Source organism: Plodia interpunctella, chromosome 8 (genome assembly GCF_027563975.2).
Source record: "Plodia interpunctella isolate USDA-ARS_2022_Savannah chromosome 8, ilPloInte3.2, whole genome shotgun sequence".
In the NCBI taxonomy this organism is placed as follows: domain Eukaryota; kingdom Metazoa; phylum Arthropoda; class Insecta; order Lepidoptera; family Pyralidae; genus Plodia; species Plodia interpunctella.
In genome coordinates this window covers 3,642,535-3,665,869 of record NC_071301.1, presented here as the reverse complement: position 1 = coordinate 3,665,869, position 23,335 = coordinate 3,642,535, and the positions used below count along the sequence as shown (strand labels likewise).

The 23,335-nt window shown below is 34.3% G+C and overlaps 3 protein-coding genes across 5 annotated transcripts; 2 read left to right on the top strand and 1 right to left on the bottom strand.

Annotated features, from left to right (window-relative positions):
* Window positions 1-49: 49 nt before the first annotated feature.
* On the top strand, window positions 50-5,184 carry LOC128671820 (uncharacterized protein). The gene is made up of 3 exons (XM_053748594.2): window positions 50-211; window positions 1,808-2,011; window positions 3,151-5,184. Exons 1-3 carry the CDS (start codon window positions 187-189, stop codon window positions 3,207-3,209), a joined length of 288 nt encoding a protein of 95 aa, XP_053604569.1. The 5' UTR covers window positions 50-186; the 3' UTR covers window positions 3,210-5,184.
* Window positions 4,717-11,304, bottom strand: LOC128671819 (uncharacterized). 2 transcript variants are annotated; one of them, XM_053748592.2, is made up of 3 exons: window positions 11,054-11,304; window positions 5,772-6,035; window positions 4,717-5,627 (listed from the first exon to the last, which is right to left on the bottom strand). In XM_053748592.2, the coding sequence occupies exons 1-3, from the start codon at window positions 11,094-11,096 to the stop codon at window positions 5,596-5,598; spliced, it is 339 nt and encodes a 112-aa protein (XP_053604567.1). In that variant the 5' UTR covers window positions 11,097-11,304; the 3' UTR covers window positions 4,717-5,595. The 2 variants fall into 2 exon arrangements, with proteins under 2 accessions (XP_053604567.1, XP_053604568.1); XM_053748593.2 differs by lacking the exon at window positions 11,054-11,304 and adding an exon at window positions 6,898-7,038.
* A 6,516-nt stretch (window positions 11,305-17,820) lies between these two features.
* On the top strand, window positions 17,821-20,568 carry LOC128671817 (uncharacterized). Of its 2 annotated transcripts, none has more exons than XM_053748591.1 (4): window positions 17,821-17,979; window positions 18,700-18,781; window positions 19,287-19,414; window positions 20,407-20,568. In XM_053748591.1, exons 1-4 carry the CDS (start codon window positions 17,949-17,951, stop codon window positions 20,463-20,465), a joined length of 300 nt encoding a protein of 99 aa, XP_053604566.1. In that variant the 5' UTR covers window positions 17,821-17,948; the 3' UTR covers window positions 20,466-20,568. The 2 variants fall into 2 exon arrangements, with proteins under 2 accessions (XP_053604566.1, XP_053604565.1); XM_053748590.1 differs by having other exon boundaries at window positions 17,822-17,979; window positions 18,700-19,075.
* Window positions 20,569-23,335: the final 2,767 nt, after the last annotated feature.

The following is a 23,335-nucleotide window of genomic DNA, read 5'->3' as shown; positions in this document are numbered from 1 at the left end:
TAGCGCCTGACACCTGAAGTGTTACATGTATACAGGATCGCAGTATTAGCAGTCGCAAAAAAATACGAGTTCTATCTGGCTGGCCCATCCTCTGATCTCCCCTCCATCGTATAAGAGGTCCACTGGCTAATACTTCGCGACCAGTCTGCATTTGGTTGCGCGTGCGCAGTGTAATAACAGGAAAAAATGAAGGCGACTCTGTTTTTGTTTGGTAAGTCCTATATTTTTGTATTTTAATTGTTACGTAATCATGGCATCCTATGACATACATATATATGTATATAGTATGACATTTTCTTATTATTGACCTTATGAGAAGCATTGCGGTAAACAGGATAAATATGAGATGAATCACCTTGTTACGTTCAAGCTTTGTTTGTTGGTAAATAATTGCGATAATACATCATTATTTTTTTATAAATATATTCTATTGACAACAAGGAAAATAGGAATATGCAAAAATGTCATACTTCATGATTTTGGAAAAACCAATTTGAACAGCATTCCAAAACTCCCAAACATGAAGTTTTTTTATATTTTTAAATGTATAAGGCATATTTGTTGAGAATTTGAGTTTAATGCCAGCTCCACATTGTCGCCGAACCCAGACACATTCCGACGCGAATGTATGAACATTGCGTAGTTAGTGTGAGTGCTTTTATTTACCACAATGAAAAACCAGCAATGTATACCGAATCCGCCAAGTTTAACAAACTGTTCGACGACCTTGTGGGTCGGCATAAGAACAAAAACAGTCTGACCGTCGTATGTAGGTCTGTCTTGCCTACCCCATTTACCACGGACCATAAACATGGTCTTAATCGAGGAATTTTTTAATTCAGCTCAGAAATAAAAATCTTTTAGTGATCAAGCAACAGAGGTGTACGGTACACTTAAACGAGTTTTAACGGTACATTCTGATAAATTAGCAATATGTATATCCTAGGTTTGACGTTGGATTAAGTATGTACCTATTTATTTAACGGTTTAGGTTCCTGTAAACTTGATATGAATCTGGTATATTTTTATTCGATGTATGATAATGACTGTACTTTTTTCCTATATTAATATGCGCAATAACGTTATTTCAAACAAATGATGTGACGTTGTCTGTAAATGACTCGCTCTTCCTGTGATTACCTCTTACCGCCTTATGCCTTAATGTCCTTTGATAAGGCCACTGTGTGGGTTTGACACTTATCTCCGCAGGTTTTATTGTATGATGAGCGGTAAACTGTTTACGAGACATAATCCGATTAAACTTGTCCAGTGATCCAGAGACATAACCACAAGAGAATAACAGACTCTCTGTGTAAAACGATAATCTTACATATAAAACTGTACCTATATATAACTGTACCTATATCTGTGTATTATATATAGGCAAGATCAATGTCTCGTCTACATTTTCATGGAAAAAAATAAATGACTTTTCTTTATTGGGCATGTAGATGTCAAAATGTTATTTAGGATCATTAACCGTCTTTCTTTCTGTCTGAATGTTTGCACACATATTAACCGAGTTACTTCTCAAAAGGTAGGGTGCAAACACAACTTATAGTAGGTAAACAAGCTTTTGTCCGCGGAATTTCTCTGACTTTCACCTTATTAAGAGTTGATATTTGAATATTAATTTATATATTTGAACGGGGGTATTTAACTACGTGTATACAAAAGTTTATAAAAATCGGTTAAGCGGTTTAGCCGTGAAAACGGAACAGACAGACAGACAGACTTTCGCATTTATAATATAGTACGGATTTCCCACCGAAATTACATTTCACATTAATTTTTCCCCATATTCCAGCCGTGCTGATCGTGGCGGTGTCCTGTCGCCCCGAGAAGTCTGACATCGCGAAGGCGAAGGCCGAGTTCGCCCGCAAGAAGGCCTGCATGCAGGACTGCTCGAATGTGAAAGTGGACCCGATCTGCGCGGGCAAGCAGGGGGAGAAGCCCAAGTCTTTTGGCAGCGAGTGTGTGCTGCACAACCACAACTGCGAACATAAGGACTGTAAGTATATTTCAACTTCTCTCTCTATCTGAGCGCATTCTTGGTTTCTTCCTTATCAGTGTTGAAGCCCACGGTCAGTTTTCTAAATTTTACTTCTTCACGTGGTATTGTCTTTGATTTTTAAATGTCAGAGCGTTGACGACATCGGAAATAGGTACGCACCTCAAAGCATACGTTTTAGAAAGGCGAGACCGAGATTATTTATTTCTGTCGGTTGAGTAGGTACAATATGTAAAAATGAATTAGAAATTGAAACGCATAATGAAAGCCATGGTGAGGTAAATGGCTGAATCAGTTCATAGAAAACCAGTGACTCCGCACAAACTGATTTAGTTATAAAATATTTGTGCGAAGGCACCTAGCGTGACAGCCATGACGCAACTCAGGGTTCCTTTGTTACAACCGGACACAGCCGGACACTCACTGATTCAGATGTGTTAATTTTGTTCCATCTGTTTTTGTGCATCCGCGCGTTTTGTGGCAAAAAACGTAGAAGCGATAAACACATTTAGGAGTCTCTTTAATTCAATTCGAAATGAATTACTAGTGAGAACGACCGCTTATTTCGTGTATGACCCAAAATAAGTTTTGTAGATTTTTATGTGACCTTGCTGACTTATTTTATTTACTGACTTTATCGTCGGTTAGTGCGTGGTTGGTGCCAACCAAGTCGGCAAATAAAATGTCAGAAGAAGATCACATCAAAACTCTAATGGCCTAAAACTATTTTTTTTTTAAACAGTCCAGAGGCCAAAGGCTAACCAAGATATCGTAGGTAGCAGTTCAATCTGTTATTTTTCCAGTTTCATTAGTTATGATATCTGGGCCTGGGTTTCCGTTCAGGTCCTGATTTCATTTATTGTGATGTGTTTCCCGTTTTGTTTACTTGTGGTTTATTTTATGATAGAGATGTTATCTTGTAAAAACCAAAACCAAATGTTCACTTCTTTAGCTATGAATTTTCTACTGTTTTGGACACCAGGTTTAGCAGGGATGATAACAGCTAAACCTAGGTATTAGGTAGGTATATAACAGCTAAACTAGCACTTCGGGGTTTAGGCGTAACATATACTCTATTGTATTGTTATTTTTATGGGCAATAATAATATTTTGTATTGTATTTACTTAATTATTTTCAGCTCTCCACAAGATCAGCAGCGGCCAGTGCGCGGGCTCTGATGGCATTCGTCTTTCTTAAATCAAGTCCTTTAAGTATCATATATTTTGTTTAGCTTTTTCGGGATTCATTATGTCCTTAATTAACCTACTGAAATAACAAATTGTATGATTATCATATAAATTTAATATTATTTAAAATGTTTTTGTTACGTATTAGCTATTGTTGTCTATTGCTTTTTATAATATTTTTCCACTTTTCAAAGACGCTGTGATTAAAATATAATGATACTTATTGCCTTTGATTGCATTTAATTATTATATTTTGTAATGAAATAATGAGCGCTATTATGTTTTTTTTTATTATAAATCAGCACACTTAGGTCTGAAAGAAAATACGATACATTTATTTACATTTATCTCCTATTAAAATATTTGGCAGTTTCCATAGACCCAGTACCAACCAACTGCTTTTGAAAAATATCATGTGGAAATCTAGACTGTAGTGAATGATCGTGTGTATGGATATTTGACAACTACCCTCAACCATATAACTAACCATTTAGGGTAGTAATGAGACTTAGCATTTACCTACAGTTGTCCTCATTGCAAATTATGGGACCAGACCAAGTAAACTTTAATTAGAATATAATTATTACTTTATTTAATCCTATATACCTATATATACTTATATACATAAAACCTAAATTCAAAATCAAAGTCCGTGTAATATATCGATGATCTATTTTTTTCTTTTTACTAATTTGTGAATAATATTTATATATTGATAAGAGTTACTACTGCGATAAATTACACACCCTTTGTTTGTTATTGTAGTAGAGGTACAATAATGACAATGCATATTGTGGGACAGAGATAAAATAAGTAATTACTTGGAACATCAAGTACCTAACTATTGCTGGAATGGAGAAGGTAAGGCTATAATAGTGCCATAATCTAAGCAGTGACTGTAAGATTTGTCAATGAATTGTTATGTTTGTATATGAATTGTAATGGCGTGCACACACAAATGTAATGCACATGTGCATTACATTTGTATGTGCACGCCATTGTGCGTATGCTACACGCATGCACTTTCCCTCTCAAACATTGGTACAAAATTTAAATAGAAAAGAAGAGAACAAAAATTCGAAGCTCAATCCCTCAGGTTTTTTTCTTTTTTGCTGATCTATGACTTCAAAACTTATTATGCTCGTAGTTATATTCCCATAAGCATGAATACCTCTAACCTCTAATAACTATACCAGCATTTAGTATTTTTAGCAAGAGTTTACGCATTTTCAAGTTCAAGATTTTGGAAGCCTTCTTCTTCCTTTTTCACACACAAGTTAGTAATCAACCAATGTTCAGGTTTCCTCACGATGTTCTTCTTCACCAGAAGCAAAAAAAACTAAACGAGTCAGATTTGTATAAAACTCATGTGGCATGATTAGGATTCAAACCTGGGACGTTTCGATCCACAGGCAGTCTTAACCATTACACCACCACCGCTTCAAGTAAGTACAAAAAAAACCTACAAGTCTGAAATTAGGGATTTAATTATTAAAATACATAATTAAAATTGCATATATTTTAAAGACGTTTATTAAGCTATATTGTCCTTTATATTGACAACAAGAAGCAATACCATTAGCTTTATAAGATATTCGTACTTTGTACAATAAATAAAATTAAATCTTAAGATTAAACTTAAATAAAGGGTTTTTGGCGTTACATTAGCGTTAAAAGTGGTACCATTTTTTTTATCTTAACATACTATTAACTCTTCCTCTTTTCACCGTAACACCGGAGGTTCTCCTGCCCGAAACCTGTTGGTACGACGAGTTTATGGCATTTTGAATCTTCATTTGTGGGAACAACCTTATATTGTTTCACTTTTATGTCAAAAATTACAATAATTTGTTTATATTATTTACAGGACTTGAATTTCAATAGAATCTTCGCGCTGCCTTACCGCAACGACCTTTGTTCAATTTTCGGCAATTCTTGTTCGCTATAATGATGAAAGTAAAGGATTTTTCAAAAATTTCATATAAGTCCCGCTTATGTTTATATAAAAAAAAAAACTAAAATAAAAATCTCACACTGTTCAAATCATGTTGAAAAGAAGTTTGGAATTTAGGAACTTTTTTACCAAATCATTGAAATCTAAATAAAAACTTGTATTCACACCATTGTGATTTATAGTTTATAGGTACTTAAATAGTATTTTCATAATTTTATTATTTTATATAATTGCTTTAGCTAAAGTACTTACATAGGGTAAGATTTCTCAATAATTTTTAAAAACATAATTTCATTAATACAATAAAGTAAGTCTGAAGTCACGTGGTTGTGTTGCCTTGGGCAATTAGGCGGTTTTGTACAAAATTGCTTCTATAGGATTTATTCAGGAGAAAACCTATTTGTTAATAAAGTTTTGAAAATTTAGAATCATTTCTTGGCAGTCAGCATTCACCCAGACTTGTGATTGCGTAATCTGTAAGAAATAAAAAAACAATTATTTTACAAAAATCTCGGTTTGAGCCTAGCTTTTACATTAATTTAAATTTTGTGTAGATGTAGTTTAAATATTAGTTGGACCTCACCGCTACACTACCTACTGGTAAAATAAGGTACTTACACGTGCTTTCGCGACACGATGTAGCCTCCAGATCGCAGAGAGTTGCGAATGTCCTGGCAGTGCCCGCGGCATCAAACGCGCAGACAGGTCCGGTCGGGGGCGAGAGGCATCTACCCGCGCAGAGGGGGAGCGGCACCCCCTCGCGCACCCGCGCCCTCATCAGCTCCACGGGGATCCTGATCTCCGGAGCGCGGATCTCATTGTCGTCGCCGACCTGGAACGGGATCAGCGGGGGCAGGCTGGCTGACTGCGACTGGCGCAAAGCTGAAAAATTAATACTTTTGTTTATTTTTTATGTACTACTAAGCGGGCAAACAGGCAGACAGGTCTTTCAACTAACACCAGCAAAACTAGGGGTGTCACACGCGTGTTGCAGACTTTGTGTCTTGGGGTTTTTTACCACATTACACTGTAGTTACACTGCCTGTCATCGGAATCAGAACACAACAATGTAAACATTAGCTACTTGACGGCTGAAATAGATGACAGTGAGGTACCCATGGAGACGACCAATGTACGAAGTCAGTACTCTCTGGTCTGTCTACCCCATTAAGTTGAACTTTGAGAGTAAAGAGTTGCGAAATTGAAAAGCTGATGATTACCGTGTGATTGACCTATTTTCTTGGTCATCGTTATCATAGCCGTAAGGGGGCTCCCTTACGGTGTATATAGTTATGCCAGTGCGAGTTAAGCGGTTATAATGTTCCATTTCCTTTTAAATACTTAATTAGCAATACTTTAATTTTATGTAACCTAATTATTTTTAACAACGATAAGTTTTGATTATAGTTTTGCTTCAGTGTTATTTGATACCGTACCGGTAGGTGAGCCATATGTGATACGAGTGGGTCAAATTGATAGGCAGAAGGCACAATAAACGGTTAGTTTAAAAGAAAATGTTTAAAATAGTTTATCTTTTTTTAAACTTTTTATTGTGATAAAAAAATAATAGTGGAGAAAACAGATTTTCTTAAGGTTATTGCTAGACACTTAGCAGTAAAATTCGGTTTTATGAAATTAGAAGTGATTGTTTAGTTAATATTTTATTGTATTCATTGTAAAACTACTGGAGATTATATTTATTATCATAAATATCTCATAAATAATAAAACAAATAAAAACTAACTTAAACTTTCACACTTCATTAGAGTAAAATGTCTATCGCAAATGCCACTCGGATAAAACAAAAGCGCAGATTTATACTACTGACACTTTCACCGATAAAATGCCCGAAGATAATTAATGAGGACATAAACGTAGCTTAATTGTTTCTCGTTTTATTCCATTATTGTTTTGACGAGCAAGATTATTGTGTGACATCGTATGCGACCCCTCATAATCTAATCAGTATTATTTATTTTCCTAAAATTTTCCTGTGATCTCATCCTTATTACGCATTTGCAATGGTATCTTCATTTAGTTTGTAAATAAGTGCAACGACGTTATGCAACTATAAAAGATACTAGAAAGCGGAGAAAAGCCGAAATTATTATGTTTTTTAATTTTCACTGCAACTAAATAGAGGGCAATGTATAACAGTATCATAATCAATCAATCAATCAACCCACTTCTGATGGCGGCTATACACTATCGGTAAATTTGGCATATATAGCTAGTTTTTCATTGCGATAAATAAAATTCGCGTCGGCATCTAAGTTCAGTGATAGTGGTAGCCGGCTTTCTCGAAATTTCCACAGCATCGGAATAATGAAAAAAATACTTCCCTATGGCACAACTAGTTGTGTCCGGGGTAAGAAATAATTTCAGAAATTGCTTTATGCTTGCACTGCAATTTGTAAAGACGAGCCAGTTTAGCATAGTTTAGCATAAACTGTTGTTACCTTATCACAAAACTAATATTAAATGAATGATTGTTAAAAATTACACAACATATTAAAGCGTGGGAATAATGGAAACATCATACATCCTGATATGAATCAGGGGATGTGCGTTGATTTGTTTCTTCTGGAAACGAGGCCGAATGACGCATTGGATGATAAAAATCGAATATAGTATTTTACAAATATGCCACTGCGCAGATCATAGGTCATAAGTCAGAATGATACATCTGGTTCATTTTGAACAGATTTGGCGCGCACAGAGCTGCTAATGGACCATGGAATTTGCAATTATAGAAGCCAGATAGAAGTGAGATATACACGTTATATATATCTTCCCACACCATAAATAAGTTAATATTATATGAATTATATTACACATGCTTGCACTGCAATTTGTAAAGACGAGCCAGTTTAGCATGCTATGGCTGCAGTATTGAAAGTATTAGCTGAAATGATCGTGTTCAAAGTGGTAATACTTGTAATCTTTAAAAAAGTAACGTAACACGTGGTTGATAAAGGAAGGTGTGTCCGTCTGTGAGTCCACACGATAACATTCATATATGTACGAGTACGTCGGTGTTCTTATCCTAATCCTAACTAATATTCTAATTCAACATCTTCAAGCTCTATCTACTTAATGAATATGGAGAAGGACATAGGGTTCTTTCTTTAATTTTCTAACACTAGTTATTAAGGAACAATTATTAAAGCTGACCACAGCAGGACTAGCCTCGCTCGCTGTCGGAATGTTTTTAAGGAGTTGCAGTAATTACGAGCTGCGTCTTTTTATTCTATATTTGTATCACAAAAGCTTATCGAATATAGGCGGTAAGTAGTCTTAAAAGTCATGTCAGATGCTTTTAGGCGACTTGAATATAATCTGACACCAGTGTTAGACACTCGATATGATGATGAATTTCACAGTTATGATAATGTATGGCCATATTCCTTAATAAAAATAATATAATTAGAACTAACTAATGATATTTTATATATACTCGTACCTATATATTGACGTAGAATTATTTACTTTGCTCTTTATCCGTTACCAACGCGGATCTGTCATAATTTATGTTCATAACGTATTCGGATAATCCCTGAATCGTAAACAGAACCCGCAACAAATAAATAGTACAAGTAATTATCTAAACGCATACATAGTCCATTACTGCCTATGTTACAAATAGTCACAATAAAACTACAATCAGAGTGGTACCGTGTGGTCTGTGGACTGCTACACTGGAGATCCATCCTAGGTTCGATCGAATTTATTGATCATCTTTTTCAGATTGACTTGGGTCTTGGATAAATCTAAATGGTATCGTTGAGTTAGTATCAACACATAACACAACTCTCGAATTTACTTTGGGGATAATTAACTAAATTTGTGTGATATAATTCATATAATATTTACTTATTTATGGTATGGGAAGATAAAACGTGTATATCTCACTTCTCTCTGGCTTTTATAATTGCAAATTCCATGGTCCATTAGCAGCTCTGTGCGCGCTAAATCTGTTCAAAATGAACTAGATGTATCATTCTGACTTATGACTTATGATCTGCGCAGTGGCATATTTGTAAAATACTATATTCGATTTTTATCATCCAATGCGTCATTCGGCCTCGTTTCCAGAAGAAACAAATCAACGCACATCCCCTGATTCATATCAGGATGTATGATGTTTCCATTATTCCCACGCTTTAATATGTTGTGTAATTTTTAACAATCATTCATTTAAAATTAATTTTGTGATAAGGTAACAACAATTTATGCTGTGGGGGAGATTTTATTGTCTCTTTCATTTCAGTTGTCAATTGTTTGGTGTTTGTCGTAATATATTATTGTTCTACTTATGTGGGGTGGCAAAACAAAGTCTTCGATGCTTGATTCCAAAGTTGATAAAAACCTCCCAAAATAAGGTTCATCAAGATCGAAGATAAGGACACAAATTGGACTAAAACCAGAACTAGGCCCACTCCTGTCATAGCCCTGATATATTCAAATTCTTTAGAAAGGGCCAATCGAGAAACTTCAGTGAAACGTCGTCGTGGTGTCTGTCCGTATGATCGATTACTCACCGCTATAAATACAGTAGCAGTGGGCGTGTGATGATAACCCACAGATCAAGACGCCAAACGGTCTAATGTGCTGGACTGTAACATATCGAGCGTACATAAGTTGCTCGTGGTATTCTCAAAGAGAAATGACGTCAAATAAGAAAATCACGAATATTCAAAATTTAGGTTTTTTACTCTGACATAGCTGTCATTGCAACCAGGAACACGCAAATGGGATAAAGTTGTACATGGAGTACAACTTGTGAATGAAGCGTGCACTATTACTAATGTAAACGAACACATGTGGAAATGAATCGAAGGAAAATGTTGTGAGAAACAAAGAGAAGAACAAATAACATAAAAAACCTATGGTTGGAAATCTGATCAGAAATCGAAGCAAAAAATATTTACTGTCGCCGAACTCAGACACATGCCGTCGCGAATGCGTGAACATTGCGTAGTTAGTACTATACGCAATGTTCACGCATTCGCGACGGCAATTCGCTGCGCGATGAGTGAGCTTATTTACCACAATGAAAAACTGTAGATATACCGAATCCACCTAAGTTTGACAAACTGTTAGACGACAGTGTGGAGCCGGCATAACAATGAGTAACATCAACGCTACAGTTTTGTAGCTGTTATATTTTGTAGCTGGACTCTTGGCCTGTCTTGCCGTCTTTGTTTTCTACTTCTCTGAAGACGGAAGATATCTTGATTATACAGTTGGTCATGACGTGTATGAGGTTCTGAAGTTTTGCTGTTCTTTTACTATTGTTTTCCTTTTTAAAATCTTCCTGGAAGAAGATTTTTAATACGATCTATATATATATTTAGATTTTTATTATTAATAGGTTAGGTCAATTGCCCTTAAATAAGTTACAATTAATTAAGTTTAACCAATTTAAGAACATAACTAGACTGAAGAAAACACAAAAACACAAAACGTAACAAGGATAAACTAACCGTAAGTTGGTTTTGGTTTTATTAAGAGATGAAGAAGGAACGTTATGTAAGATGTCAGTTGTCTCCACTCCTTTGTTGGGAAAATCTTTATCAAATCGAAGGAAAGATTAATTAGCTTTTACCAAGCCTGCAGTCTGCAATGCAATTAGTATTAAGTAAAACATATTTTGTTTGGTTTTCAGAGTTAACTTTCTCAAATGATTTTCCTCTGTTCTCAAAGTTGTACTGAAAATTGCGATTTTAATTTATTATTATTATACTATGGTGTGGGTACACAACCTTTATTTTTCATATGATATTGTATTTCATCATCATATATATAATCATACTTTTCATGGTTGTATTTTTTTCTGTTTTGGACTTATTCATTCTAACAATACCGCAAAACATTCTAGTAATATTGTAAGTTCTTACCAGCTACTAAAACAGCGCACAAAAGTATCTTCCCGCTTAACATTTCCAAATAATTGAGTCCAGATGGAAAACTTATTCACTAAAATAAAGATCCACTCACTACAGTTTTTATAGTCTGTTTCGCTATGGAAAACTTTTTAAAATCTGTTCCTTGTCGGGCGGGCGAATCAAATCTATTTTTTAATTTTAATAATGTAAGTAATTGATGTTAATTGTATTGTGCTTATCGATTTACTGGTGCATTATTAGCGCTTGGAGCGTGCTCCAGGGAGAGGGAGGGGGGGCTAGTGTGGTGGTGGCAAGTGATAACCTCTGCCTCGGCCGGAGGACGCTGGTGATAACAGCAGCGACTTTCAAATGAGAGCGGGTATTCTTTCGCTTCACAGATATTTTATACAGATTTTTAATTTTTGTGACTTTGTTGTAAAAATTGGGGCATGACGTCGCGTCTTTCAGATTATACCCTGATTGTAAATGAAATTGCAAATGTATTTATATTTGCGCTTGTGTGAATTGCATCTGAGGTGTTCCACAAATGCAATCGTTTATATTTTCTATACAAAAATGGTCAAGTAGGCAGAGAAAAGAATAATTGTCGTCTTTTCAGAATTTAAAGTCGGTCTAAGATACTGAGGAATGGGAATTGCCTTTAAAATATTTTTTCCGGTTTACGCTACATACATAGTTGTTTATTTCATGATGCTTATCATGAACGATATCCTATCATGTAACTGGTAATAACTAGTATTATTACAAATGGCTATATAATAAAACATTATATAATCAATATCTGAATTAAATATTTTCTGAACCTATTTTGTTCTTATTCCGTACACAATAGATTTCTTATAGTTGTAAAAAATCAATGTGTAAACGTAACATTTTTTATTGCCTGCTAAAGTGCCCTTTACTGGATAATGGCCTCTCTTTTTGTCTTTCATAGTTTCTTATCTTCGGCAATTTGTTGCCAAGCCAACACAGTTGCTAACCAAGATCAAAGGAAGTTTAAGTAAATGGAATTATCTTTTTTTTCTGATATAATGTACCTAATCCATACTTTTCATACTAAATAAATGCGTAAGGCTGTCTGTCTGTTCCGCTTTTATGGCTAAAACGCCATGTTACTTTTTTTTCAAAAATCAACCCCCAAACGACTATCTATATAAGGGGGGTTACATTTTGTATGAAAATCATGTCTGTACCTACTTTCAACTCAGGAGTAATGAAACTAATTACGCTTTGAAAATTATCGAGGGTCATCGGCCTAGTTAATATAATTAGAAATCTGTGAATAGCAATGAATAAAGCCACAAATAGACTATGGACATAGCATAATGCAATTACAAAATGGCGAAAACTTGGTTTTAGTAATTACTCCAAAATAATAAGTAATAGTTATAAAATTGTAGACAAGCACGCTATGGTAGATTGTCGTAGCGTTAATTTTAGACCTTCTGCCACAGGAATAATGATTCTTATTCCTTACTCCTCTGCTTTTGCTACTCACCTTTCGTAGACGTTACTTATATGGATCAATGGCTATGTATTGAAAAGTATTGTTTTGTGTTGTTAAAATATAATAAAGTATACACCTAAATCTTCCTGCGGTATCACACTATATTTTGGTGAAAACCGCTTGAAAATCCGTGCCGTAGTTTTTGAGTTTATCGCAGTTTATTAACAGACATCCGGGTATTTGAAACAAGAACATATAGATTTTAGCGAGATGACTATTTGACTTTGTACCTAAGTGGACTTCTATTATACAAACATACAGGAAAACTTTTCTCTTTAGGGTTATCAATGTTTAAAATATCACATATCAACTTTTTTGTCAATTTCTTTTATAATCCAGTAATGTTTTATTTATGTGAACCGAAAAGAGATAATTGTCGGTTATCGATACTGTGAGGTTTGACAAAAATATTATGTTAAATTGTTACATAACTACTAAGTACTTTTATTTACATATATTGAATATTGCATTTTAAATAATAAACACGCATTTCGTCCCACTGCTAAGGCAAAGCCCACCTCGAACTCCTTCCAAGCTGTTCTATCCGATGCCAAATAAAATCATGTCTTCCTGAAGCTTAGCATCATTCGTTGAGCGTTGAAGTCAAATATCCTACTTATATCATAAATGGGAAAGTTTTTGAGGATGTATATGTGTATATATGTATTTGGATATACGTTTTTTACTCTTTAAATCTACTGTACCGATTGTTATGAAATTTGGTACACTGGTTTCTACCCGTACTATAACCTGGAATAAAATGTAGGGTACTTTTTATTTCGAAATTCCTAAGGAAGCAGCTTAGCTTCCCTCTGCACATAAACCTACAAACACTTCCTCTTTATAATATCAGTGTAGATAAGAGCGAATCATATTTGAAATAAAGGAAGAAAAAGTTTATTTGGTTACATTATTAATTGAAATTATAATTACAACACACACAAAACATGCAAGCAAAACTACCTCCGCTCAGCATGTCTCTTTCATATGTAGTATCCATAATTTTTTTCGATATAAACATCTATCTAATAAAAATAAGAAACCTTTCACGTATGTACTTAGTAGCTGCGTCCCTGGGCTTTGCTCCCGTGGGAATTCCGGGATATAAAGTAATGTGTTATTCCAGGTTATATTCTAAACGAGTAATAAATTTCACAACTATCCGTTCAGTAGATTTTGGATGAAAGATTAACAAATACACACATACATCCTCATAAACTTTTGCATTTATATATTTAGTAGGAAGGATTGTTTACGTCACGTAGAAAAGCGTTAAATAGGTGGAAAATTGACACATGTTTTTTCCTATTGCATCACTAGTTGTAATATTTTTTCAGTTTTATTGGTTTTAAATGTACAAATGGTATATATATTGTTTAGCTACAGTTTTTCAGTTTATTTTTATAACAACTGGTAAATCGAGTTAGGTTAGATAGAGGTTTTGATAAATTTTCTTTAAAATGTTTAAATTTTTGGTCGTGTTTATTGGTAAGTAAATTTTAAAAATGCATTAACTCATGCTTGTATTGGTTGAAAATATTTTTATTTATTTATTAGGTACATCTGTAATATAATTTTGTTACAGCATTGTATAGCATTATATCGGCGCAGACTGATTCTAACCAGCCGGAAAATGTACTAGAAGAGTTAGTATTTTAAATGTTTTTATATTAGGTACTAAAGTAAGTAAACATTGATACAATACAACCCATCTCAAAATTAAACAATCGTCAATAATTGATAAACACACGACTTTGCTCGTATTGCTTTCGATATGAAAATAATATTTTTAGCTTTTAAAAATGATGCTTAAAGAATTTCAACGGTCAGTCACATAAAATCTAATTATATTTATAAAGAAATCGCAGTCTGGAATCTTTGGCTTAGCTTTATAGTATAGAAAATTCATTAATACTTTTTATAGAGAATCAAACAGCTTCATTGAAAACTGATTTTGACGGGTTGTGTTTGATGGGATTATTTTAACAAACCAATAAGAACATTTTAAAATGTAATATGTCTCACATTTAAAATGACGGAGTTTAATACAAATTTGCGCCCTCATTTCAGCCAAATGGAAAAGAATTTCCGAGATAAAACCTATCCTTTATTTTGCTTCATAACTTCCTAAGTCTTAATGTGAAAATCTCGTGAAAATCAGATAAGCCGTTTCGAAGCCCGGGCAAATACATTTCACCTATACAGACAAAAAACTAATAAAAAAATGTTCAGGTACTGGAAGTCGGTATCTGAGTGAGCTTTTATTGTGCGCATTTCTTTTGAAATTACTGATTGTAGTCCTGTTTTTTTTTTCAGAAATGAAATGGACAAATGTATTCGTGAATGTCCTCGCACTCATGAATATAATCCCGTATGTGGGACTGACGGCAAGAAGTATTGGAACGGAGGGGAACTGGCGTGCGCCCAGTCTTGTGGAAGGGGTTAGTATTTTTCTTTCTCCACTACATAGTGTAAAACAAAATCGCTTCCCGCTGTCTGTCTGTCCCTATGTATGCTTAGATTTTTAAAATTACGCCACGAATTTTGATGGATAACTCTCTCGCTCGGATAAAACCGCCTAAACCTTCTTCAGTAATCACATTATCTATTGGTGAAAACAGTACAAAGATCCGCCCCTTTTTTGATAGGTAGAGTGATTCCAGAGATATGTTATGGTTTCATTCGAGCGAAGCCGGGACGGGCTGCTAGTTTTGCACAAAAATAAATTGCTCAGCTCATGTGCACTTATTTCGCACACATTATTTCAATAATAATATAAACAAATATGAGAAGAAACGGTCGACTAATATAATAACGTTAATTAGGATAAGTAACGTTAAAGTATTACGATGAATCGACTTGATTATTTATGCATAAATAAAAAGGGTGTCTTTAATTGATGTAATCAGATTTAATTTTTATTTATTCAATGTGATTTATTAAGAGCGACGACATGTTTGTTTGTTAATTTGTATCGATCTTAGTTACCAGAAATATAATTATTATTTAGCTTCTAAGGAAGATAATACTGCGTCGACCCTTATGGAGCAGCCCTATTAACCGAAAGTGATAAGTAAATAGATATTATATAACGATAACGTTTTGTCTACTTCTCAGCGCAAATCAAGGCAACGCCACAGATTATTTCACTATATAAGATGTCACTTCATAAAATAAAGATAGATTATTGTACAGGAGCATTTACTAAGCGTTTGCCCCACAGTGGTGACACCCACATTGTGCTCTCACAATAGGTTATATACCATTTTGCATACCTACCCATATTACCTAATATGGGTGTGCAAAACGTACAGACAATACTAGTAATTAATAAAATACTTACCTAACGTTTAATTTCAGATGTGCAGTATCACAGCCAGGCACCGTGTTCATTGGAAGCCGGAAATAAGTAAATTTTTTGTTTAATACTTATTAGTATTATCTTAAACTTTGTTTCGGTTTAGATGAAGTTTGTTATATAGTTTTATAGTTCTATTAAAGTTATAATAGATAGGTTTATAAAATTTAATTTATTTAATGTTCACGCCAAAATGGAGCAATGAAATAAATGATTTTTAGGTTGAGAATAAGAAGGTCAGAAACAGTGAACGTGCGGAGCCGTAGGCATTCGCTAGTACATTTATATTATAAGTGCATTAAAAATGATTGGTTTCAAATGCGTGCGTATTTATCATTTCTGTGGGTCATATTTAATGGAAACCAAAAGTACTGGATATACGACAGGCAAAGTATCGGAATGTCTCTATTTGCCATGCTCAAATGCGCAGGCAGTAACAAGGAAAGCACACATACACGTATAAGTATGTACATATGTCTACACATACAATATATACAAACATTCTAAAACCTGATTCTGAGATGGATTATGCCCTGGAATAGAGGATGGTATAATTGTTATCCAGGAATCGTACAGCTCGCATGCCATTAATGTTCTTTTCATAAAGTAAAGAGTAAGTAAATTTAAATTATAAGCAAAAGCAAATTAAAAATAAGCTCTCTAAGAAGATCGAGGATCTAAGGGTCGACTTTAGTTTTTTCATTTTGGGTATACAGTGGACCAACACTGGTGGAAGATTTGTATTCAAGTTGTCAAGACTATAAGTATTATTACCCTATTTATGTCATCAAGATTATCTGGGAGTGAATATTTTGCGCGTTTTAATTTGATAGCTCAATAGGTCTTAAGGATCGCCATCGTCGGAGCTCAGAATTCGTTTTCCTAGTTATTCTTTTGCACTTCACACTATCTACGGATATGCTCTCTTATAATCGTATACTTACTTATATATAATAATCTGTGATCTGACAGTATGTGTGTCTATGTATGACTCATCAACTTTACATAATTACATACAAACCCGTTGGTTGAGGACGACGACATCAGATCTCGTTCAGGTCTGAGATCTAATTGTTCTTGATCGTTGGCACTCGAATACTAAATAATGTAGATGACCTTGTTGATAGATGGGTTTACTAAACACGTTATTATTTTTTAAACGTCAATAGTTATACGTCATTTTATAATAGTACACGTCATACTTTGTGAGTCATATTTTCGTAAGGAACTACGATGCTACTAGTAATGATTAGACGCTACCGTATTACAGAGTAGGTATATCAATCAACAGTATACTTAGAAAACTTGGGTAAGTATGTAGGTAGGTTCCTTGGTAAGTATGTAGGCAGGGGATCATTAAAAGAGGATTTTCCTAAATTTCCAAACGGAAACGAAACTGAAAATGGTAATGGAGAACGGTATTTTTACGCACGTACAAAGTTGCAAGCAAAAGCTAGCACCGTTGTAAATTGAAGCTGATAAAATTGTTGGCTTATTTTTGAGTACACGAGATATCAACTAAGTATTGTAATTCTAAATGTAAATAAAAGAACTAAACTACCTACTCATCCATTCCCAAAACAAGTTGGTACACTTTAGAGAGAGAGTTTGCTGGCCATTAGTGGAGTTTAAGAAGGAATAAGCGGAATTACTGATTAATTAATTCGCGCTATATTCAGGAAAATCCAATGCACTTAAATATATAAGCACTGTTAGGGTTGCGTTCGCATCTTTTGAATAAATAGTTTAAGCAACAGGGAAAACGCTAAGATGAGACAACTAAATATTTTTATTGCATATTGTCTTCTGAGAGACCAGTTTGAATTCGAGCTGTTTAAAACTTGGGAATTTCTCATTTTATTACAAACACAACCCTACGCGCGTCGCTTGAGACGAAATGAGATAAAAGACACGTAAATAGTGTCTATAAAGCAAAAACGCAGAGGAACCAAGCCAGTCGACAGACAGACCGCACCGTGTTCACATTTATTTATGTATTTTTAAGTTATAATTAGTAAACAATGAAATCAACATTCGTAGTTTTTCTAGTCGGTGAGTACTGTTTTGATAATTATTTAATATTAATTTAATAAAATATATATATAATAAATTTAAATATAATAAATTTACTTGTAGTAACGATGTCGGTTATGCGGATTTAAAGGGATTTTTGCAGTTGCTTTAAAATTTTTGGGATAGATTAGTAATCATTGTTTTTATTAATGAAATAAGAATGAATAAACCGACAACATAATTCAAAATATACGCAGTACAGTACTTGGTAGGAAATTAAAAGCATCAAATTTTAATGCCATTGGTTGTTCATAACATTTTAAACATTATCATTATTACATTTTTACAATTTAAGTATATCTTCGTATCTTTGAATCTTGACCCGAGGCCAAGACAGTTGTTCTGACAAACAAAACAAACCACTGAGGGAATAGGGATTCCCGTTCAACACTTGCGTGATTACGTGTATTCCTAATGACGTTATTAAATATTTGTTATATCGTAGTGTTGTAATTATCGAGTGAAAATTTATTTACTTAGTGCTTCAGTAAATAAACAAATGTGTAAATGCATTTGTATTGTACCTACAACATGAGTTGACCAACTGCGCAAACCGGTTAAGTGAGGTGAAGCGCTAAACCTGATGACATTATTTTTTTGCGAATACCTCCTCATTGTTACTGTCAAAATGCAAATCATTCAAAATAGATTCATATATACAAAATATCTTTGTAAACGTTTTATCCTTAATGTTTTCAGTGGTAGTAGCCAGCAGCGCCTATGGAAAGGCGTTTAGGCACAAAAGACAATCAGATAACAACGAAGATGGTCTAGATGACAGGTACGGGTTTGAGAATCGACGACCGTGGCAGAACCAAAACCAGTTGCCGTGGCAAAATCAAAACGGAGGAGGTCAATCCTCATGGCAAAATCAGAATCAAAACGGTGGTGCACAATTTCCATGGCAAAATCAAAATGGCGGACGACCTTGGCAAAACCAAAATCAAAATCAGGGACAATCTCCGTGGCAAAACCAGAACCAGAATGGTGGCCAGGGACAATTCCCTTGGCAAAACCAGAACCAAAACCAACTACCTACAACAGCATCGACAACTCAGGCGCCTAATGGAAATGGGTAACATATTTTTGAAGATGTCAAAACTTATACACATACAAATTAATTCGCATCAATCAGTAATTGTGATTTGGCTTAATTGCACCAGTGTCCCAAAACCGAAAAATGTCATGTATAATAGGGTAGTATTTTTTCGAAATTCCCACGGAAGCGAAGCTGGGACTGGCCGCTAGTAATCAATAACTTCAATGAGTTTTCTCATGATTTCCAGGGGATCTTCGAACGCGGAGTGTCTACGGAACTGTCCCGTGACTCCGGAGTACAACCCGGTATGTGGCACTGACAACGTCACGTACACAAACCCTGGAAGACTGGGGTGTGCACAGGCTTGTGGTGTCTGTAAGTATTTAATTTACTATTAAAAAGTAGGCAGGTCGTCGGCATGGGTAACTCACTCTCATCTATTTCAGCCACCAAACAGCAGGAGTCGCATTGTCGTGATCCGGTTTGATGGGTGAGAGAGGCAACCAGTGTATTTACAGTACAGGGGACTGTGGCTAAAGAAATCTGGGTTCCCATCAGAAGGCCTATTTGACTGCTTGTTAGTATAAAAAAAACTGAACGGAACTGATAAAGACGATAAAATATTTACCTACACTATAAATTCAAAAAATATGTATTTTATTAAGTAACAAATTCATTTTCTATAGATAAATTGTGAATACATAACCGAAGTTATTATTTATATATTTTCATCGTAACATAACAGTCCTAAAAAACCATTGCAAGTAATAGCAGTAGTCTATGGCACGACCGCATGACATCACATCATAAACAAAGCAGTTATCGAGTAGATACTCAATACTAAATATATGCTTGAAATTTACAAGGAAAATATCTGGACAAACCAATGGAATGTATAATACTTGTTAAGCTGTAAAATATAACTACTTGCGGAAACTGTAATTCTTTATGAACTCTATTCAGTCTAAGTAGTCCTCGTAAAGGAACTCGTAGAGGTATCATGTTGAAATGTATATCAAATATTCAGTTCTACGATCTCTTTTGGTTATGAAAAAATTAAACGTATGAGAAGATTTTACAAGAGAATCATTTAAAACCCAGAGAAAAGTAAAATATTTCTTTGTTTTGATTGAGGGTGCCATGACAGTTCGCATCTTCCACCCGCTATTTGTATCCAATACTTACTCATAATTATTTTGTGACTAAGTAGGTGTACAAGAAATGAAAGAGACCTTAATTTTCCAGTAAATTTACTGAATTCTTTATTGTCTGTTTGAGTACTTTTAAACAAATAAACTTATTAATAAATAATTATTACATCATAAACTAAATAATGAATTAACTAATACTTTCTTTTACAATTTCAGCCGTGTCCCTTCTTCGGTCATCTCCGTGTCCGACCTCCACACCAGCTCCATCCAGCTAAATTATCTGTTTATTTTATAAAAGTATTTTAATAACTTGTCGACTGAGATAATATTTTATTCAATTAAAAATTAATTGTAATAAATTAATACGAATGAGGAATATTTATTGAGAAATTATCTCATTATTATTTTTATAACCAAATAATTTTAAGCCTAAAGTAAGTTTATGGGGTGTAGTACTGACTGTACTGTCTATACAATTTTATTAAAAGTGAGACCTAGTTGGACCTGCACCCCATAAATAGATGAATGCCGATTGCCCATAATAACTATGAGAATTAGGTAGAGAGAATTAGGTAGGTATAGGAGTAAGTTGGTGCAAACGGAAAATAAAGTAGTACCAACATTGCACAACGCAAATATATACGAGTACTCCCGTAGCCTTATTCAGAAGTTGTAATGTGATGGTAGTGTGTTTCTTTCGAAGTTACCAGCTAACGATGACTTCAAGCGTTCATAACTGTAGGACGCATCTTCCTAGCGTATCTATACAAAGACAATATCGGTTACATATTACGAGAACAGAACATTGTCAATATTATAAGAAAAATTTTTTTGAGCAATAGATGTCAGGAAACCGCAATAAATCTATTATGTAATACCTCTCGCTCTCGGCAACATATTCCATTCGGTCAGGTTTTCGGGCCACATTAAAAAAACTTTCCTGGCATTGTTGCCGCTGTTAGAAATTATAGCCACAAATCCATGACACTTTCGGTCTGCTATACTTTTTGAGCGGCCAATTTTGGTTTTCAAAAATTAGCCAAAATCAACTGTAAGAGATAATAGCATGAAAAACACAAGTTACCTACTTTCCATTTTGTTTAGGTGCCATTTTAAAAGAATGCAGGTTCAGTTCAGAAAGAACTTTTATTACTATACTGGAATTTACGTACTATACGTAAGGATACATTATTTTTGATATAGCTATTAATTTCGAGGCGCCATTGTCATCTCTTAAAACTTTCTCCCGGCCATACATATGCATAAAGAGAAATGGAGATTGTTTATTTTTATGATGGGCCTGACCTGAACCCTATCGTTTAAATTTAAAAGTTTTCGCCTCTTGTGAAATATTTTTATAACCATTTACCTGACCATTTTAAATGGCAAGAGAACACCTAGGACAGGAATGCGTGAAAGAAGTTAGGGAAGGCTTTTGCCCAGCAGTGGGACTTAAATAGCTAGAAAAGAAAAAATACTATTTATATTGAGATTGGCAGTACCGAATTTATATTCAACACTTAGAAATTAATTTCCAACGCCAGTGCTCCAGCAGCGCGGACATTAAAATGTCTGATGATGATGTAACACTATTTCCAGGATTAGTACCTATTGTGCACAACTTGTCACGTCAATTTAGATGGAATGTCCGGATATTTTGGAAATCAACATTTTTGTATAGACAAATTTCTATACTGCAATATGAAACAAAAGCATTCCCATTTTAACACGCTGACCACAGGTGCGTCACAGCCCCGAATGCGACCAAGAAGATAAGACGGAGTGAGAAATGAGTAGATACAAGCCTTCTTGTACGTGAGTTCAGACGATACAAATACGAAAGTCGTAACGAAAACGTTAGTTTTCCGAAGTGATTACTTAAAGTCAAATTTCTCAATGCATTGTTAAATTAATTGCGCATTCAGAAAATTGTTTTGAATATTGGTATTCAGACAGGTATGTAAGAAGTAGTAGTGTAAGTAAATTGTGTAATTGATGAGCCTTTATAAGTAAATAAAAAATATGAAAAGCAAACAACCGATAGCTTGGGAATTCTCAAGGGTGACCGCGTGTGCGTGTGCGCAACTAGTTTCGCAACTGGTATTTTGCTTGGTTATTCCTGTCTTTTAATGATCGTACCGAGTTCTATCTATATTTTCATGTCTAAAAAATATGCCGCTTCTGGGCACGGTACCTCAAGGCAACGAACTGCAGAAACTGGCATGTTTGTAAATATAATATACTTATATAATTCTTTCTTTTCTTAAAGTAGATATTTTTAATTAGTTTAATTTTAATGTACAGCATGAAAGAAAGCATCCATATAAATTGCAAAGTAATACGATAATAACTACAGCACTTTACTAATTTCAATTACAGGTATGTACATTGCGTAACTAATTAAAGTTTGTTATAGATTTTCTCCTAATTTATATCTCCTTATTTAATTTACATCTACAATTTATTTTAACACACAAGGGACTTTTTGACAGTGGTCAACAGTAAAGCGGAAAACAAAATTATGTAGTTACTAACGATTATTTTTTTATAATGACAAATTAGTGACTCATCTCCTCAATTTTCCTAGTATGATTAAGATAATATTTATAAGATAGGTTTGGTCGTCAGCTTTTTAAGCTATTTTTTGTTTTACCTATGGTTCTAATTTGTAAAGTAATTAAGAATATTGTTATTTGCAATCTTGTGCAACCGATTTTCAAACAAAAATAAAAATCGAGATCATAAATTTGTTTTTTTTTGTATCTTGGTAGCCAGCTGAAAATTAGCTTTATAGTTTTCTAATCATGGCATATAGCTGAGCTGGGATCCATTTCGGCACGTTCTCATTAGTTTTAATGTATTTTTGACGAATACAGTTTTTCTTTCACATGCAAGTACATTGATTTCATATTGGCATTTCCTTAAATGACTTTACGACATGGAAGTTCCTTAGATTATTTTTGTTAATCCTTAGGTTTTTACAAAACCCACTGGTTTCCCAGTGGGTTTTGTAACAAAATCTAAGGATCTTCAATGTCATTAACTTGTTTAGGCTTCCAGTTGAACATAGAATTCTCGCCAGACATAGATGAGAAATGAAAGTTTGTTATAGTACTACTCAGTTGCAGCATAGCATTGTCAACGA

Bases quoted from the DNA above. Each gene is read 5' to 3' on its own strand.
- LOC128671820 (XM_053748594.2), top strand. From the start codon at position 187: ATGAAGGCGACTCTGTTTTTGTTTG. The intron at 212-1,807 runs GTAAGTCCTATA...CCCATATTCCAG, and splicing joins GGCGACTCTGTTTTTGTTTG to CCGTGCTGATCGTGGCGGTG. The intron at 2,012-3,150 runs GTAAGTATATTT...AATTATTTTCAG, and splicing joins CAACTGCGAACATAAGGACT to CTCTCCACAAGATCAGCAGC.
- LOC128671819 (XM_053748592.2), bottom strand. From the start codon at position 11,096: ATGTTAAGCGGGAAGATACTTTTGTGCGCTGTTTTAGTAGCTG. The intron at 6,036-11,053 runs GTAAGAACTTAC...TTAATTTTTCAG, and splicing joins GTGCGCTGTTTTAGTAGCTG to CTTTGCGCCAGTCGCAGTCA. The intron at 5,628-5,771 runs GTAAGTACCTTA...TATTTCTTACAG, and splicing joins ATCGTGTCGCGAAAGCACGT to ATTACGCAATCACAAGTCTG.
- LOC128671817 (XM_053748590.1), top strand. From the start codon at position 17,949: ATGAAATCAACATTCGTAGTTTTTCTAGTCG. The intron at 17,980-18,699 runs GTGAGTACTGTT...TAATGTTTTCAG, and splicing joins ATTCGTAGTTTTTCTAGTCG to TGGTAGTAGCCAGCAGCGCC. The intron at 19,076-19,286 runs GTAACATATTTT...CATGATTTCCAG, and splicing joins CAGGCGCCTAATGGAAATGG to GGGATCTTCGAACGCGGAGT.